At 46.2% G+C, this 17,063-nt stretch overlaps 1 protein-coding gene across 2 annotated transcripts in view; it reads left to right on the top strand.

The window, feature by feature from the left end:
* LOC129697628 (kinesin-like protein KIF6) overlaps positions 1 to 17,063 on the top strand; it is a 453,653-nt gene that overhangs the window by 181,551 nt on the left and 255,039 nt on the right. For both annotated transcript variants that reach the window (XM_055636340.1, XM_055636341.1), the window contains exons 8-10: positions 1,198 to 1,303; positions 2,724 to 2,865; positions 7,079 to 7,294. In XM_055636340.1, coding sequence (XP_055492315.1) covers positions 1,198 to 1,303; positions 2,724 to 2,865; positions 7,079 to 7,294 — 464 coding nt within the window. The remainder of the gene's footprint in view (positions 1 to 1,197; positions 1,304 to 2,723; positions 2,866 to 7,078; positions 7,295 to 17,063) is intronic.

Genomic DNA, 17,063 nt, shown 5'->3' with positions numbered 1-17,063 from the left:
ACGCACAGGCGTTCTCCATGAGAGGACGGTCATACTCGTTTCGAGTGACTGCTGATGATGATGATGACTTGTGATCTTATGAATCAATAATCAATTCAATGCTGTACAAATTTGCCGATCCCTTACCCCTGGTTTATGAGTCCTTCATTCCAGATCTCTTAGCCAGGAGAAACAACCCCTCTGCACCAAGCATGTTGCTCTGTAGCATTTTCTAAAGTTGTTTCAAAATGCCTCATTGTGTTTTCATTAGCTCTTTGTTCATTGTTAGTCATCTCAACCCCTTTTCTTAAGGCACAGTGCTTTTAGTGGGTCAGTAGGACTAATGCTGCTTTTTGTTTGGAACCAAAGGCTCACGTGCAGAATAAACAATGAAACGCTAATGAAGTTAATGGATGCATTAAATAAATTACGCTGTGCAATTTTGATAATAAATGGGTCAGCTATTTAACAAAGACATTGAACAATTGACTCTGCCAGATAATACATGCAAAATGAACACTGCACAATATACTTGTGTCTTTCTGGTGATTATCTGATTTATGAATGACCGGTAATGCATGGTCATATTTTTACAGTTTTGGATAGTTTGATTTTATTCTAAATACTTTGCACACCTGGGGTTTTTCTTTGTGGGGGTAGTTCCCTTTCACGATGAATATCGACTCCTAACATGGAAAACACAAGGTTTTGCTTTGCTGGCTACTAGCTGCTAAAAAATGTGCCTCTTCACCAATGACTTAGCGGCAGCTGTAAATGCTTACAGAACTTCTTTGCAGCACTAATCCAGGACAGGCAAGAGGTGAAGCTCGAACCGCTGCCAATCTGATGCATTTCTTTATTCTTATTCATATTCTTATGCCCGGCACGGTGGTGCAGCAGCGGTTGAGTTTCTGCCTTGCAGCGCCCGAGATCCGGGTTCGATCCCGACTATGGGCGCCGTCGGCATGGAGTTTGTACGTTCTCCCCGTGACCTGCGTTGGTATTTTTCCCGAGATCTTCGGTTGCCTCCCACGCTCCAAAGACGAACAGGGTTGTAGGTTAATTGACTTGGTATCAATGTAAATTGGCCCTAGTGTGTGTAGGATAATTAGCGGGGATCACTGGTCGGTACAGACTCTGTGGGCTGAAGGGCCTGTTCCCGTACTGTATCTCTAACCGTAACTAAACTAAATCTCTTTTTTTCCCCCCATGCAAAAGGTTGTTGGAGTTAGTCACCGGTTTCCTGGAGGACACCGATGCTGAGGCTTCGTTGGAGATTGGACCTGACATGCGGAAGATTCAACACTGCTTCCAGCTACTAAAGGTCAGCGTTCAAGGGCTTTAAATTGCATCCGCTCTCCACAGCACATGATAATTTAATCGAACGGCGCGCTCACACATAACAATGTAGTTTTGGGCCTCGGCGGCGAGCTGCTGCTGATGCACAAAGACGTGATTACCGAAGATAGATGCAAAAAGCTAGAGTAAGTCAGCGGGTCAGACAGCAGCTCTGGGGAGAAGGAATAGGTAACGTTTGGATCAAGATCCTTCTTCAGACTGAGAGCCAGGGGAAAGGGAGACGAAAGATACAGATGGTGATACAGTGAGATATTTAAACAAACAAATGAAAGATATGCAAAAATGTAACGATGATATCTTATCTTGCATTATTTGTTTTGCATATTGTTACTTTTTTGCATATCTTTTATTCATTGGTTCTAATATGTCTCTAGGTCACCATTGTACCTCACATTTGCCTTTCCCCTCACTCTCATGTCTGAAGAAGGGTCTTGTCCCATAGAAACATAAGAGCATAGCAATATATCAAAATAGGTGCAGCAGTAGGGCATACGCCTCTTCGAGCCAGCACCACCTCCATTCAATATGATCATGGCTGATCGTCTAAAATCAGTACCCCGTTCCTGCTTATTCCCCATATCCCTTGATTCCTTTAGCTGTAAGAGCTAAATCTAACTCTTAGATCTAAATCTAAATCTAATCGAAACGTCACCTATTCCTTCTCTCCAGAGATGCTGCCTGTCCCACTGATTTACTCCAGCTATTTGTTTCTGTGACTACATTGGAGAGGGTGCAGAGGAGAATCAGCTGTAAGCAGCGACTGGAGGTGTCGGGTCTGTTTTCATGGAGTCCGAGTGTCATAGATTCATACAGCACGTTCCTCGACCCAACTCGTCCATGCAGACCAAATCGCCCCGTCTAAGCTAGTCCCATTTGCCCTTATTTTTCAATACGGTGGCGCAGCGGTAGAGTTGCTGCCTCACAGAGCCAGAGACCCGGGTTCGATCCAGACTATGGGTGCTGTCTGTACGCAGTTTGCACATTCTCCCTGTGACCATGTGGGTTTCCTTCGGGTGCTCCGGTTTCCACCCACATTCCAAGGACGTGCAGGTTTGTAGGTTAATAGGCTTCAGTAGTGTGTAGGATAGAACTAGTGCATGGGTGGTCGCTGGTCAGTGAGGACCCGGTGGGCTGAAGGGCTTGTTTCCACGCTGTATCTCTGAACTAAACAAAGCTGAATTTTTGTCATGTGGTAATGTTTCCTGGCCACCAACTTTCACTAATCCAATCCTATTAGGGGAGAAGCCAGTCAAATTCCAACTCATAAATGGCTGGAAAGCAGTAAAATATTTGGAATCATTTCTGAATGGAAAGTGGTAAGTTAATCTTTGAAAAAAAATGATTGCATTATCAGAATATTTACTCACTCAACTTCCTTCTACCAGGGTTTAATGAAAGAGACACAACAATGTAAACCTGGCTTGCAAATGGACAATGGAGTCTCAACCCCTGATACCAATGGAGATGGTGACAATAATGCAGAGACGCGACTAAGAGAATTATTGCAGCAACGAGATAATGAGATCAGTATCCTTTTTTACGTTTGGATTCATCTGCCTGAACTTGGGGGTGGGAGATTGCAACCTTCACGTGGTCTGCCCTGTTTCGACAAATGCAATCAACCTGGTGTGCACAGTCAAATAAGATCAAATAGAACAAGTTGTACAACTGGCTGTGCACGCCATCTCTCAAGAAGAAGATCTGTCTGAACTAATTGTTATTTTAGGTCTTTTTAAATTTCAACACTTTACCTTCGTGGGTTTTCTCCGAGATCTTCAGTTTCCTCCTGCACTCCAAAGACGTGCAGGGTTGTAAGTTAATTGTCTTGGTAAATGTAAAAATTGTCCCTAGTGGGTGTAGAATAGTGTTAATGTGCGGGGGTCGCTGGTCGGAGCGGATCCGGTGGGCCGAAGGGCCTGTTTCTGCGCTGTATCTCTAAACTTCCTTCTTGGTGGCATCGTCCAAAGCCGTAAGGGCGGTACCAGAGAACCAGGTTCGATTCTGACCTTAGGTGCTGTATCTGTGGAGTTTGCACGTTCCCCCTGTGACCTCGTGGATTTCCTCTGGGTTCCCTCCCACATCGGTGTGGACTCGATGATTGATTTTGTTAATCAATCAAAAAGGGCGCCTTCTATACAGTTACTCTGCTGCACCATCACTTGAGACTACATAACTGTCTGTATTAAACGTGCAGTACATGTTGGGGGTTATATGCTACTTCAGAACCTGTTCTATGGATTTCAAGTGGTGGACTCCACTTTCCCTGACTCTGTTTTCCGGCAATAAGCTGTAACTTTATATCCTCAGGTCCAAGTTCATCCTGATTTTCTTCTTGCAAATATTTTGCACATGAGCCTATAAATTTATCTCTGGTCTTGGTTACTTGCTGTGGGTGGAAAGGAACTGCAGATGCTGGTTAAAACCAAAGATAGACACAAAATGGTGGAGGAACTCAGCGGGCCAGGCAGCATATCTGGAGATAAGGAATGGGTGACGTTTCGGAAGAAGCTTCCTGGCCCGCTAAGTTACCCCAGCATTTTGTGTCTATCTTCGGTTTTAACCAGCATCTGCAGTTCCTTCCCACCCACAGCAAGTAACCAAGTCTTTCTTCAGAAGATGAGTCTGGACCCAAAATATCACCCATTCCTTCTCTCCAGAGATGCTGCCTGTCCCACTGAGTTACTCCAGGTTTTCGCGTCCATCTTGATTACTTGCTAGGTTGATTCCACTCATGCATAATTGCCTTGGCCTCTTCGATCCGAAACCAGTTATAATAATAATAATAATAATAATAATACATTTTATTTATGTGCGCCTTTCAAGAGCCTCAAGGACACCTTACAAAATTTAGCAAATAGAGTAAAAACATGTAAGCGGAATAAAATAAATAGTAAAGACATCACCAGTACACAAATTAAAGACAGAATTCAATCCAAAGACAAAAATCACAAACACAATATGAAGAGAGAGCAGCGGCAGCTAAAGCGCGCCAGCGTACACTCTCCCTTCCGGCAGCCATCTTGAACACAGAATAAAGTAATCATTTACACACAAAAAAACATCCCCCCACAATGGTTACCACTGTGGGGGAAGGCACAATGTCCAGCCATCCCCAGTTCTCCCATAGTCAGGCCTATTGAGGCCTCCACAGTTGCCTCTACGGAGGCCCGATGTTCCTGGCCGTTCTCGCCGGGTGGTGTTGCTCCGGCGTCGGGAGAGTTCTCACAGCGGCTGGGACAGCTGGAACGGCCGATTCCCTACTGGAGTCCGTGGCTTCCGAAGCCGACAGGGCCGCGTCGGTTGGTGCTCCGAGGCTCCCGATGTTAAAGTCGGCGCCGCCGCTGGCCGCTCCACAGTTCCGCAGCTCGACGGTGTTGATCACGGCGGTCTCAGCATACCGGAGCTCCAGCGCGGCGATCCAGCGCGACGACTCAGGCAAGGCATCGCCCGCTCCGCTCCGCGATAGCGCTCCAGCGCTGTGCCGCCACCGAAGCTGAAGGTGCTGGGAGGTCCCTGCCAGGAAACGGCGCTCCACTCCCGCTGGTAGGCCGCAAGGACGGGTCGACGGTGCAGCTCGGGGAAAAAGCTGCCTCACCGACCAGGTAGGGACCTAGAAAATAGTTTCCCCCTTCCCCCCCACATAAAAAAGTACAATTCCCCAACAAACATGGGACAAAATTCACTAAAAACTAATAAAAAAGTGAATTGAAACGGACAGCTGCTGGTTTGCTCCTCCCAGTTATGGGGCTCATCATTAGGGCTGCATGTTCCTTTAGCGATACATCCGACCTTCGATCACCCGTTCACACTAATTCTATGGTACCCCACTTGCTCACCCACTCTTTACAAACTATGGGCAATTTTACAGAGGCCAATTAACCTACAAACTTGCATGCCGTCGAGGATGTGGGAGGAAACCGGAGCACCCGGAGGAAAACCTTTAGATTTTAGAGATACATTGCAGAAACAGGTCCCTTCGGCTCACCGATTGGGAAGAATGCGCAAATTCCACTTTAATAATAGCACCCGAGGTCAGGATCGTACCAGGGTGTCTGGCGCCCTGAGGCATCGGCTCTACCAAGTGTGCCACGATGCCGCCCTCTCGTCATCATCTTTATCTTCACACCATTGCTCACATCTTCCTGATTTCACTGCTAGTCAAGGCCTTATCTCCACCTGGTTCTAACGAGCTTTCTCATTTTCAGTTTGCGCAAACTCCACCATGTTCATGTGTAGGAAGGAACTGCAGATGCTGGTTTACACCAAAGATAGACACAAAATGCTGGAGTAATTCCGCAGGACAGGCAGCATCTCTGGACAAGTGTCTCGACCCGAAACATCACCTATTCCTATTCTCCAGAGATGCTGCCTGACCCGCTGAGTGACTCCAGCACTTTGTGTCTATCTTCCATCATGTTTATCTTCAACTCCAATGTTGTCAAACACCAACCTACCATAACTACATATCCGCCAATGCATTGAATTCAACTTCAAATTTAAGGGCAGTACGGTTGCGCAGCAGTAGAGTTGCTGCCTTACAGCACTTGCAACCCCAGTGACCCAGGTTCGATCCCGACTACGGGTGCTGTCTGTACGGAGTTTTACGTTCTCCCCGTGACCTGCATGGGTTTTCTCCGAGATCTTCGGTTTCCTCCCACACTCGAAAGACTTACAGGTTTGTAGGTTAATTGGCTTGGTATAAGTGTAAATTGTCCCTAGTGTGTGTTAATGTGCGGGGATCGCTGGTCGGTGCGGACTCGGTGGGCCGACGGGCTTGTTTCCGCACTGGATCTCTAAATTAACTAAACTACACTAAATTGTACGACAAAATGTTTTATCTGCATGGAAAACACAATGTGCTGGAGGAACGACGATGAGAGCGGTCGCCAGAAGCGTTACTAAAGATCCTCTGGACATTATCCATTGCCCTATCCTCATCGCCATTCCCTCGAAACACTCAGATCAATTCTCTGTGATGTGCGTTCACCCCCCACCCCATGCTGACTATCCAATCAATCAATCACACTCAACCTTTATTGTCATCAAGCAACAGTTGTACAGTGCTGAAAAGACGTTTCCCAGTGATGCGCGTTCCCCCATAATAACACCCCCCCTGATGGAACTGACTAAAATCCATATAAAAAAATGTCTGTTCCAGTGCCAGTCTTCCTTCCAGCGAGCTATTTAATTGTTCCATCACTCTACCACTGTTGATGGTATCCAAGTGACATTCCCACATACTATGGGTACTTTCTTCAGTCTGAAGAAGGGTCTTGACCCGAAACGTCACCCATTCCATCTCTCCAGAGATGATGCCTGTCCCGCTGAGTTACTCCAGCATTTTGCGTCTACCTTCGATTTAAACCAGCTTCGGCAGTTCTTTCCCTCCCCCAAACTATGTTGTCTGCATATTTCTCCTTTCTTCTTCCCCACTCTCTTTATGTGAGAGAAATGATATCTGCAATTTCTTTCATTCCACAATCTTAAAGTCTCATAAAATAGCGATTAAGCCTCTTTCAATTTCCAATCCAGTTTCCCTTAATATATTCAGGTTCCTCTGGTTTCTGTGCCATTGCCATTTTCTTACTTAAATTAAATACATTAATTTTCTTCCCATGACGTATTAAGTTCTCTTGTACTGATGGCGTTTCTGGACCTGTGGAGATGTACACAGGGTAGTTATTTAAAATTGCATTTCCTTATAACTTCACGGCTAATTCTCCTTGAATAGACTCCTTAGATATTCTAGTGAACATGCTAAAGAAAGAGAAGAAGAGGGTACAAGATGCCGTCAGCCAAATAAACTCGGACAACCGTATGAACATGCCCCCCTCTAGCGCCCAGTCCTTCAAGGAAAGCAATGCCGGCCGCCAGTCTAAACCCTTTTCTGAAGTAAGATCTATGAGCAACATAAGCACCTCCGGATCCGAGTCAACCTTCGTTTGCAGCAGACTAGGTACGTACCTTCACATTTTCCTGCCTTTGTTGAAACAATTGACGTTGACTCCATTTTGATATTCATTCTTCCCAATTTCCACATGGCAAATTGACTGAACCGCAACGGCAATATTTAGTGGTTATCTCATTGGTGGTATTCTCATTGGTGTGTGCCTAATCTGAATATGGCAACGTAAGCTTTTGAGAGGGCTTGGACAAATGCTGGTTAATGCTTGCCTTGGATGGGACATCGGAAGCAGGAAGCCAATATATTGATGTGAAGCTCTGGCTACAACACTGAGACGAGGAGGGATTCGTGTCACGGATCATTGCAACCATTGGAATTGTCTACCCTAGAGACGTGTGGAAATAAAATCGTTAGTTGAGAGATAGATGAGAAAAACATTTTTCACACAAAGAGGGATGCGAAAAACATTTTTCACACAGAGAGTGGGGAATCTGTGGAATTCTCTGCCACAGAAGGTAGTTGAGGCCAGTTCATTGGCTATATTTAAGAGGGAGTAGATGTAGCCTTTGTGGCTAAAGGGATCAGGGGGTATGGAGGGAAGGCAGGTACAGGATACTGAGTTGGATGATCAGCCATGATCATATTGAATGGCGGTACAGGCTCGAAGGGCCGAATGGCCTACTCCTGCACCTATTTTCTATGTTTCCATGTTTCTATGTTTCTATGATACAGTCCTTGGGCCCACTGATTCCGCACTGACCAGCGTTCCCTGCACATTCGCACCATCCTACACACACTAGGGACAATTTATACATAAACCAAGCAAATTAATCTACAAACCTGTACGTCTTTGGAGTGTGGGAGGATGGAATCCGGGTCTCTGGGTCTCGCTGCAACTCTACCGCTGCGCCTCCATGGCCGCGACACATTGTACTGTGTAGACTGAGATAATCATTGGAGATTCAAAGAGGATGAAGTTGGACAGAGTGGATTTAAGGCCAAAGATGAGTGAAACTGTTTCCTACTGCCAGGCAGGCTTGAGAAGCTGTAGTGCCTACACCACTCCGAATTGTTAAGCTCCACCTTACATTTTAGAGGCGTGAAATTCACTCAGTATAATGCTGAGGATCAGAGTAGCATGCAGAGAATCCTGTTCAAAAACTGCTGTAAGGCAGCAACTCTACCGTTGCGCCACCATGCCGCCCCTGGAGGTATTGCTCCTCCAGTTTGCGTGCGGCCTCATCCAGGCATTGGAGGAGGCCCAGGACAGAAAGGTTGGCGTGGTTACAAATCTGAGCTGTTGTTCCATGCAATGCATGCGTGCATGAAACCGGTGAATATCACAAAGTGGTGATTCTGAGATTAATTTCTCATTCTTTTTATTTGGTATGAAAAAGGTCACTGGTTTACTCACACACAAAGTCTCAATAAATAACACATCAGTCCAGTCTTACTTGGTTGTAATTTTGGACAAGGGTCAAGAGTGAGATCAAGGGAATCTTTGATGCACTAGTGAAACTCAAACTAAGTGACGTTTCAGATTGGGATCTTTCTTCAGACTGACCCAGAGATGCTGCCTGATCCACTGTGTTAATCGCGCGATTTGTATCTCCTTTTCTAAACCAGCATCTGTGGCAATCACGGTGGCGCAGCTGTAGAGTTGCTGCCTGACAGCGCTTGCAAAGCCGGAGACCCGGGTTCGATCCCGACCACAGGTGCTGTCTGTACGGAGATTGCACTTTCTCCCTGTGACCTGCGCGGGTTTTCTCCGGGTGCTCCAGTTACCTCCAACACTCCAAAGACATGCGGGTTTGTAGGTTTATTGGATTCTGTAAAAGCGTCCATGGTTTGTGTTGGATACTGCTAGTGTACGGGTGATCGCTGGTCGGTGTGGACGTGGTGGGCCAAAGGGCCGCTTTCTATAATGTGAGATTCTCTGAGATCTTCGGTTTCCTCCCACACTCTAAAGATGTACAGGTATGTAGGTTAATTGGCTTGGTAAATGTAAATTGTCCCTAGTGCACGTAGGATGGTGTTAATGTGTGGGGATCGCTGGTTGGTGTGGACTCGGTGGGCCACACACTCTAGGCACAATTTATACTTATACCAAGCCTATCAACCTACAAAACTGTGTGCCTTTGGAGGGCGGGAGGAAACCCTAGCCCTAACCCTAACCCTAACCCTAACCCTAACCCTAACCCTCACAGACCACATCCACTGGACAGAACCCACAGCCCGAGCCATGATCAGAGGGTGGATGAAGCATTTAAACTGTTAGAGACACCATGCCAAGATAGACAGGCCCTACAATTAGGGTAAACAATCATCAACCTTTCTCAGACATTCTCCCTGACCAAAACCCAAGAGAGGGTACTGAACAGAGGCCTCACCTTCGACCTTACTCCCAAATCCCACAAGGAACAAGTGCAGGGGGACCTACACATATTTTATCGATCCATTAAGTTAATAATAGACCACGTCAGAAGCGCAGAGCCTGCTGAAATTATACCCTTTTGGCCACGAACAGGACGGACAAACTGAAACCTAGGGTGGATCCTGACTGACTCCCACAAATCTATAGTAGGGCAAGTGTAAGGCAAAGAGATTTGGACAAGGGTGATGAAACCGTGGGCCAAATACCAAGTGACAGTACGTAGTGAAAAGGAATCTCCAGGGGGCGATCACTAAGCACCAGAGGGCATGTTGTCCCACTGTCCGATAAATCACAACCTAACCCTAACCCTAACCCTAACCCTAGCCCTATCCCTAACCCTAGCCCTAGCCGTAGACCTAACCCTGACCCTAACCCTGACCCTAATCCTAACCTTAACCGGGCGTCACCCGCAGGACAGCATACGTCATCGAGTACGTCGTACAACTACAGGTGTCAGTCGCTGACACTCACAGTCGCCGAAAATAATCGCAAAGTGGGACAGGCCCTTTACAGTGGTCTGAGTAAGGAACCACCAACCAATGTTGTTTGGTGGTCCTTGTGCCAATTTTGCATCTCGCATTGGGATGAATGCACTAAGGAAACAACTTGGTATCTGTATTGGAGTTACTGAGATGGGTCCCGGCCGGAAACGTTATCCGTCCATTCCCACTACATTTGCTGCTTGACCCGCTGACCTCCTCCAGCTCTTTGTGTTTGGCTCCACCTGAACATCTAATTACTGACAGAGAAATGTTGAAAATTAATTTTGTACTTTTAGTTCGGTTCAGTGTAGATTATTGTCACGTGTACTGAGGTACAGTGAAAAACTTTTGTTGCGTGCTATCCAGCCAGCGAAACGACAATAAACGATTATAATCGAGCCATTTACAGTGTACAGATACATGATAAGGGAATAAAATGTAGTGCAAGGTAAAGCCAGTAAAGTCCGATCAAGGATAGTCCGAGTATCCCCAATGAGGAAGATAGTAGCTCAGCACTGCTCTCTGCTTGTGGCAGTTGCCTGATAACAGCTGGGAAGAAACTATCCCTGAATCTGGTGTTGTGTGTTTTCACACTTTAGTTTGCTTTAACCAGCTGTGGTTATCTTGCAAGGCAAAACCTGCAACAAAATAATTGCAGGTTGCAAGTCCTTCTCTGAAGAAGGGTTCTGACCCGAAACGTCACTTATTCCTTCTCTCAAAAGATGCTGCCTGTCCCGCTGAATTGCTCCAGCACTTTGTGTCTGTCTTTGGTATAAACCAATATCTGCAATTCCTTCGAACACAAAAATAGTTAATAGTAGATGGCACACTAGAAAATGACAGTATGTTAGCGCCTTAACAGCCATATTATAAAATAAAAATATGTTGATACTCAATTGAAACTCATTGAGTTGGACCTCATTGAAACTTACCGAATAGTGAAAGGCCTGGATAGAGTGGATGTGGAGAGGATATTTTCTAGTGGTGAGTCTAGGACCAGAGGCCATGGCCTCAGAGTAGAAGGACGTACCTTTAGAAAGGAGATGAGGAAGAATTTATTTTGTTAGTGGGTGGTGAATCTGTGGAATTCATTGCCACAGAAGGCTGTGGAGGCTAAGTCAATTGATAGATTCTTAATTAATATGGGTGTCAGTGGTTATGGGGCGAAGGCAGGAGAATGGGGTTGAGAGAGAAAGATAGATCAACTATGATTGAATGGCGGAATAGACTTGATGCACTGAATGGCTTAATTCTGTTCCTTCAACTTATCAATATTATTGTGTAGGAAGGAACTGCAGATGCTGATTTAAACCGAAGATATACACAAAATGTTGAAGTAACTCAGTGGGACAGGCAGCATCTCGGGAGAGGAGGAATGGGTGACATTTAAGGGTCTCGACCGGAAACGTCACCCATTCTTTCTCTCCAGAGATACTGCCTGGTCTGCTGAGTTACTCCAGCATTTTGTGTCTATCTTATGAATATTATTAAGTGCTAATGGTCAGATGAAGTTTTCCATGGAGGAAATAGCAAACTGTCTCAAGAAAGAAAATATAGTTGCATAAAAATAATTAGATACAGAGATAACTAACGTGAATGTTACACCATGTTCTTTTCCTGTTCCTCAACGTTTGCTGGCCGTTCACAAGTCTCCAAGACTTGGACATCTCGTGCGGAAGAGTTTATGGTGCATGGGTCAGATTTATACTTGGTCAACATACAAAAGGCACAGACTGTTCGGTATTCTCCAGATTCCTGTTTCCCAACTGCAACGTTGGTATTTGCAGTCTAAACAAACGTGCAGCTGAATCGGACAGCTTCTGCCATCCTCGGTGTGTTTCACAGATCCTGATCCTTGAACCCAGCCTGTACGAAGTTTACTCTGGCAAACAAATGCTTCCTGTGAATGTTATACCAATTAATCTTTTCATGCCATGTTCCAACGTGCAGGCACTCTGAAGCCCAGCTAATGAAATAACTGATGTTAGCAGTGCAGTAGACAGAATCATTCCACCGCCTCTGTATCTGAGTTTGAGTTTAGTTTATTCTCACGTGTACCGAGGTACAGTGAAAAACTTTCTTGGTGCGTGCTAACCAGTCTGCGGAAAGACAATACATGATTACAATCGAGCCATCCACAATGTACAGTGTAAAGGGACTAACGTGAATAACGTTTAGTACAAGGTAAAGTACGATCAAAGATAGTCCGAGGGTCACCAATGAGGTAAATAGTAGTTCAGCACTGCTCTCTGGTTGTGGTAGGATGATTCAGTTGCCCGATAACAGCTGGGAAGAAACTGTCCCTGAATCTGGAGGTGTGCGTTTTCCTACATCTATAGCCTTTACCTGATGGGAAAGGGGAGAAGAGGGAATGGTCAGGGTGTAACTCGTATTTGATTTAGTCGCTAGTGTGTGTGGGGTAGTGTACGGGATGATCATTGGTCGGGTGGACTTGGTACGCCTGTTTCTGCGCTGTATCTCTAAAATAGCCTTGACTGAGTACCTGAGACCAAACGTAGTTAGAATCCAGAAGACTCAGATACTGTTCCGCCGAACACTTGCGCTCAGTCCGTTGAGGTCTACTGGATCTCCTGGTTGCTAACCACTTTCACTCCCCTCCCATTCCCACACTGATCTTCCTGTCCTGGGCCTCCTCCTTTGCCAGACTGAGGCCAAGGGCAAATTGGACGAACAGCACCCATTTTTTTGTTTAGGCAGCTTACACCCCAAGTGTTTTTTGATTAGAATGGGTGTCAGGAGTTATGGGGAAAAGGCAGGAGAATAGGGTTGAAAGGAAAAGACGGATCAGACATAATTGAATGTTAGAGTAGACAACGGGCCGAATGGCCTAATTCTGCTCCTATAACTTATGAACCCAGTGGCAAGAACGTTGAACTCTCTAATCTTAAGAAACTTCTACCAACATTTCCCTCCTCCCTTGCCCCCTTCCTCCACTCTAGTCTTTTTTACCAGTTCCACAGTTCACCACATTGTATCAACTCTTAAGGTCACACCTACCCCAGCGAACAATGGGCCTACCAGGCACCACCTTGTCTGTGGTCATTTGTGGCTAGCCTTGACTGGTCAGGGTCTTTTGTCACCTCCAGCACTTCCCCCCTCCCCGCAATCAGCCAGAAAAATGGTCCCAACTCTAAACGTCACCTATCTATGTTCTCCCGAGATGCTGCCTGACCCGCTTGAGTTACTCCAGCACTTTGTGTCTTATCTTTGGTACAAATTAGCATCTGCCATTCTTTGCTTTCTACCTTTTATTTCAGTTGCAAATCAATCATAAACGTCAGCTGATCCTATAGAGGTGTATAAAATCATCAGAGGAATAGATTGGGTAGACCCACAGAGCCTCTTCCCCAGAGTAAGGGAACCGAGAACCAGAGGAGATACATTTAAGGCGAAGGGGGAAAGATTTAATCGGAATCTGAGGGGTAACATTTTCACAAAAAGTGTGGTGGGGGTATGGAATGAGCTGCCAGAGGAGGTAGTTGAGACAGCTAGACAGGTAAATGGAGAGTACACAAAAATGCTGGAGAAACTTAGCGGGTGCAGCAGCATCTATGGAGCGAAGGAAATAGGTGACGTTTCGGGCAGAAACCCTTCTTTAGCTCATCAGTCTGAAGAAGGGTTTCGGCCTGAAACGTCACCTATTTCCTTCGCTCCATAGATGCTGCTGCACCCGCTGAGTTTCTCCAGCATTTTTGTATACCTTCGATTTTCCAGCATCTGCAGTTCCTTCTTGAACAGGTAAATGGAGAGGACAGGTTTGGAGGGATATGGGCCAAATGCGGGCAGGTGGGACTCATGTAGATGGGACATGTTGGTTGGTGTGGGTAAGTTGGGCTGAAGGGCCTGTTTCCATGCTGTATGACTATAAATCCGAAGACCATTGGATTCCAGTGCTGGCATTGGCCATTGCACACTACTTGTAGACTAGCTCCAAGCAATAATCTCAGCTGTGATGTACGCCAAGTCCCAGCTCCAAGGGGATCTATTGAATTCTGGGATGAGCGTCTGATCCAAGAGTGCAGTTCGTCGGAAGAGACGGAATCCTTTCCAGAAAATCTGGGAACGATTATCACCATTCTTTGTAAAGGTCATAAAGGAATAGCGTAAAAGTTAATGTAAATGACAATATGTTTCCAGGACAGCCATTTTAAGTTAAGTTTACCATACAAAGAGAGAAGTTTTAAATTTAGATTTAAAACTCCAGCAGGACAAGGAGACGGGTGCAGTTAATTTTCGGAGTAAGTGTTCATGAATTTTGGGGCAATATTAGTAACGTGTTTTTTTCCAAAATAATTTGGAGAAGTGATTTACGACATTCTTATGCTGGAACATCAGCAGGCACAACATTCCTTGGTTGTTTGTGTTGTTCCGAAGGAAGATTTGTCAGGCACTTGTACAGTTCAACGCTTCAATGGCACTTTATTGTCATATGAACCTAGATACAATGAAATTCTGTTTTGCATGCAACTCAGTTAAATCATACCACACACAAGCTCAGTCATAAATAAAAACAATGAAGGGCCTGTCCCACTTAGGCAATTTTTCCGTCAACTGCCAGCGACTGTCATAGTTGTAGCAGGTCGCCGAAAAACCGGCAATTGGACCCCCCCCCCTCACGACAATGTCCACAATTGGACCCCCCTCCCCCCCCCACAACAACCTATCACCTAGTTGACGTCAAGCTACGACAAACCACTGACAGCCGGCGACCCATTAGGACGTCCACCTACGACCACACAGGCGACAACCTACGACAACCGGTCAACTTACGTCCACCCGCGACAAGCAATGACCCTGTCGGCGACAACTGAAGACAACAGAAGACAATTCAGTCGCCGGTTGACGTCGGTAGTCGCCAATGGAATTCACCGAGGTCAGCACCGGCGATAACCTACGTCACCTGGCGACAACCTATGACAGCACCTACGTCAGGAGGTCAAGCTACGCTGATTGGCGTCAAACCACTGTCGCTGACAGTCGGCGAAATCTTTTGAACATGTAGATCCAGCGGTGACCAGAAAGATGCTATGACTCTTTGTGCGACTGAGGAGACTATCATGACCATACAGGCGACACCCCGGCGACCAACTGGCGACTGCCCAGTCGCCTTTAGTAGCCTAAAAAATAGCCTAAGTGGGACAGGCCTAAAGAATAGCAGACTTCATTGAGGCAGTACATGGATAATCACCACGTTTCCAGCACCTATCTTATACCTTTCAGAAGGACTTCTGTTGAAGGGGAAAACTGACCATCAAATTAACATTAAGACTTACGGATGCCACATTCTCTGTGTTCCCAAGTGTACTGCCATGGGAACAATCACAATAAAACTCTGCATCTTTTTCTTTTAGGACATACAGTGTGGAAACAGGCCCTTCGACCCATCGAGTCCATGCTGACCAGCGATCACATATGGTCTGACTCTATCTCACACACTAGGGCCAATTTACAATTTATAAAAGCCAATTGATCTACAATCCCGTGCGTCCTTGGAGTGTGGGGGGAAACCCGAGCACCCGGAGAAAACCCACGCGGTCACAGGGAGAACGTACACACTCCGTACAGACAGCACTCATAGTCAGGATTGAACCCGAATCTCTGGCGCTGTAAGTGCCGCAAGAGACAGTGTCTTATCCTGCCTTTAAAGGCCCGTTATCCTGGCAGCAGCACTGGGTCAGAATTCCAAGGTATGTGGCCTTAGCCTGCTCAACCTTTCCCTGCAGGCCCTCAAGTCCTGGCAGCATCCTCGTAAATCTTCTCCACTCTCTATCCATCTCGACGACATCTTTCACGCAGCAGGGTGACCAAAACTGAACGCAATACTCCCAATTTCAGATCGGATTGATCCAACAGCTGCTTGTCAAAGGACTCCTCGCTGTTGTATTTGATACTTCCTGGCTTCAGGATGTCTTCGCTGCCTGATGTAAAATGGAAGCTGGCTGCCAGTAGGTTGGCCTCTTTGTCATAACATCACCTACTGTATGTTTTGGATATCGACAACACTAGCTGAATTTGGAATCCAAACCAAAATCTAACATGAGCTTATAAATAACAGCTGTTGCAGCCTTCCACTTTCCTGCCAGAGTACTTCTCCGAAAAGAAATGTCCCCTTCCGAGAGAGGTTAGGACAAATAATCTGGCTCTCTTCCCTCTGGGCCCTTGTTGACATTCAGATATTTCATGTACTTTCCGTTTGAACAAATCGGTCCTGGTGAGTTTGAACTCTTCACTTGGAAGACCTATCTGGTTGAAAGACCTATCTGGTATAACCACCCGTAATGCAGTCATGACTATCACATTATTTTGGACTGCTTCCTTTATTCCTAGTCAATGTATTTATGGAATTTCATTTGCAGAATGTTCCAAGTCTTCCCCCCCCCCCCCCCCCCCCCCCCCCCCGCATAAATAAATTGGAATGTAGGTTCTGTCAAACCGGGGAGGACTGCAACTTATTAGCCGTAGTTTTTGGCCTGATCCTGCCAAATATGGAGGAGCAAGAAGGAAGTTTCAGACAATGCTCTCAACTACTTTCCGACATACAGCCCAGCGGTATGAACATTGAATTCTCCAATCTTAGATAACAACCAAAAAACCTCTTTCCTCCCCCCCCCAGCGCATGCCCCTCCCCCTCCCCTCCCCAAAACCCCAGGCCCCTCCCCCCTCCCATGTGCCCCACCACCCCCATGCCCCTCCCATGTCCCCTGCCACGACTTGCATCTATTTCTCCCCTCCAGTTCTACTCACTGTCATCAGTCTGAAGAAGGGCCTCAGCTCGAAACGTCACCCACTCCTTCTCTCCAGAGACGCTGCCTGACCATCCGCTAAGTTATTCCAGCACTTTGTGTCTTTTTTTTGAGGACCAGCATCTGCAGTTTCTTGGTTC

The sequence above is a fragment of the Leucoraja erinacea genome, chromosome 5 (genome assembly GCF_028641065.1).
Source record: "Leucoraja erinacea ecotype New England chromosome 5, Leri_hhj_1, whole genome shotgun sequence".
Lineage (NCBI taxonomy): Eukaryota > Metazoa > Chordata > Chondrichthyes > Rajiformes > Rajidae > Leucoraja > Leucoraja erinaceus.
This window is presented reverse-complemented; position numbering and strand designations above follow the sequence as displayed.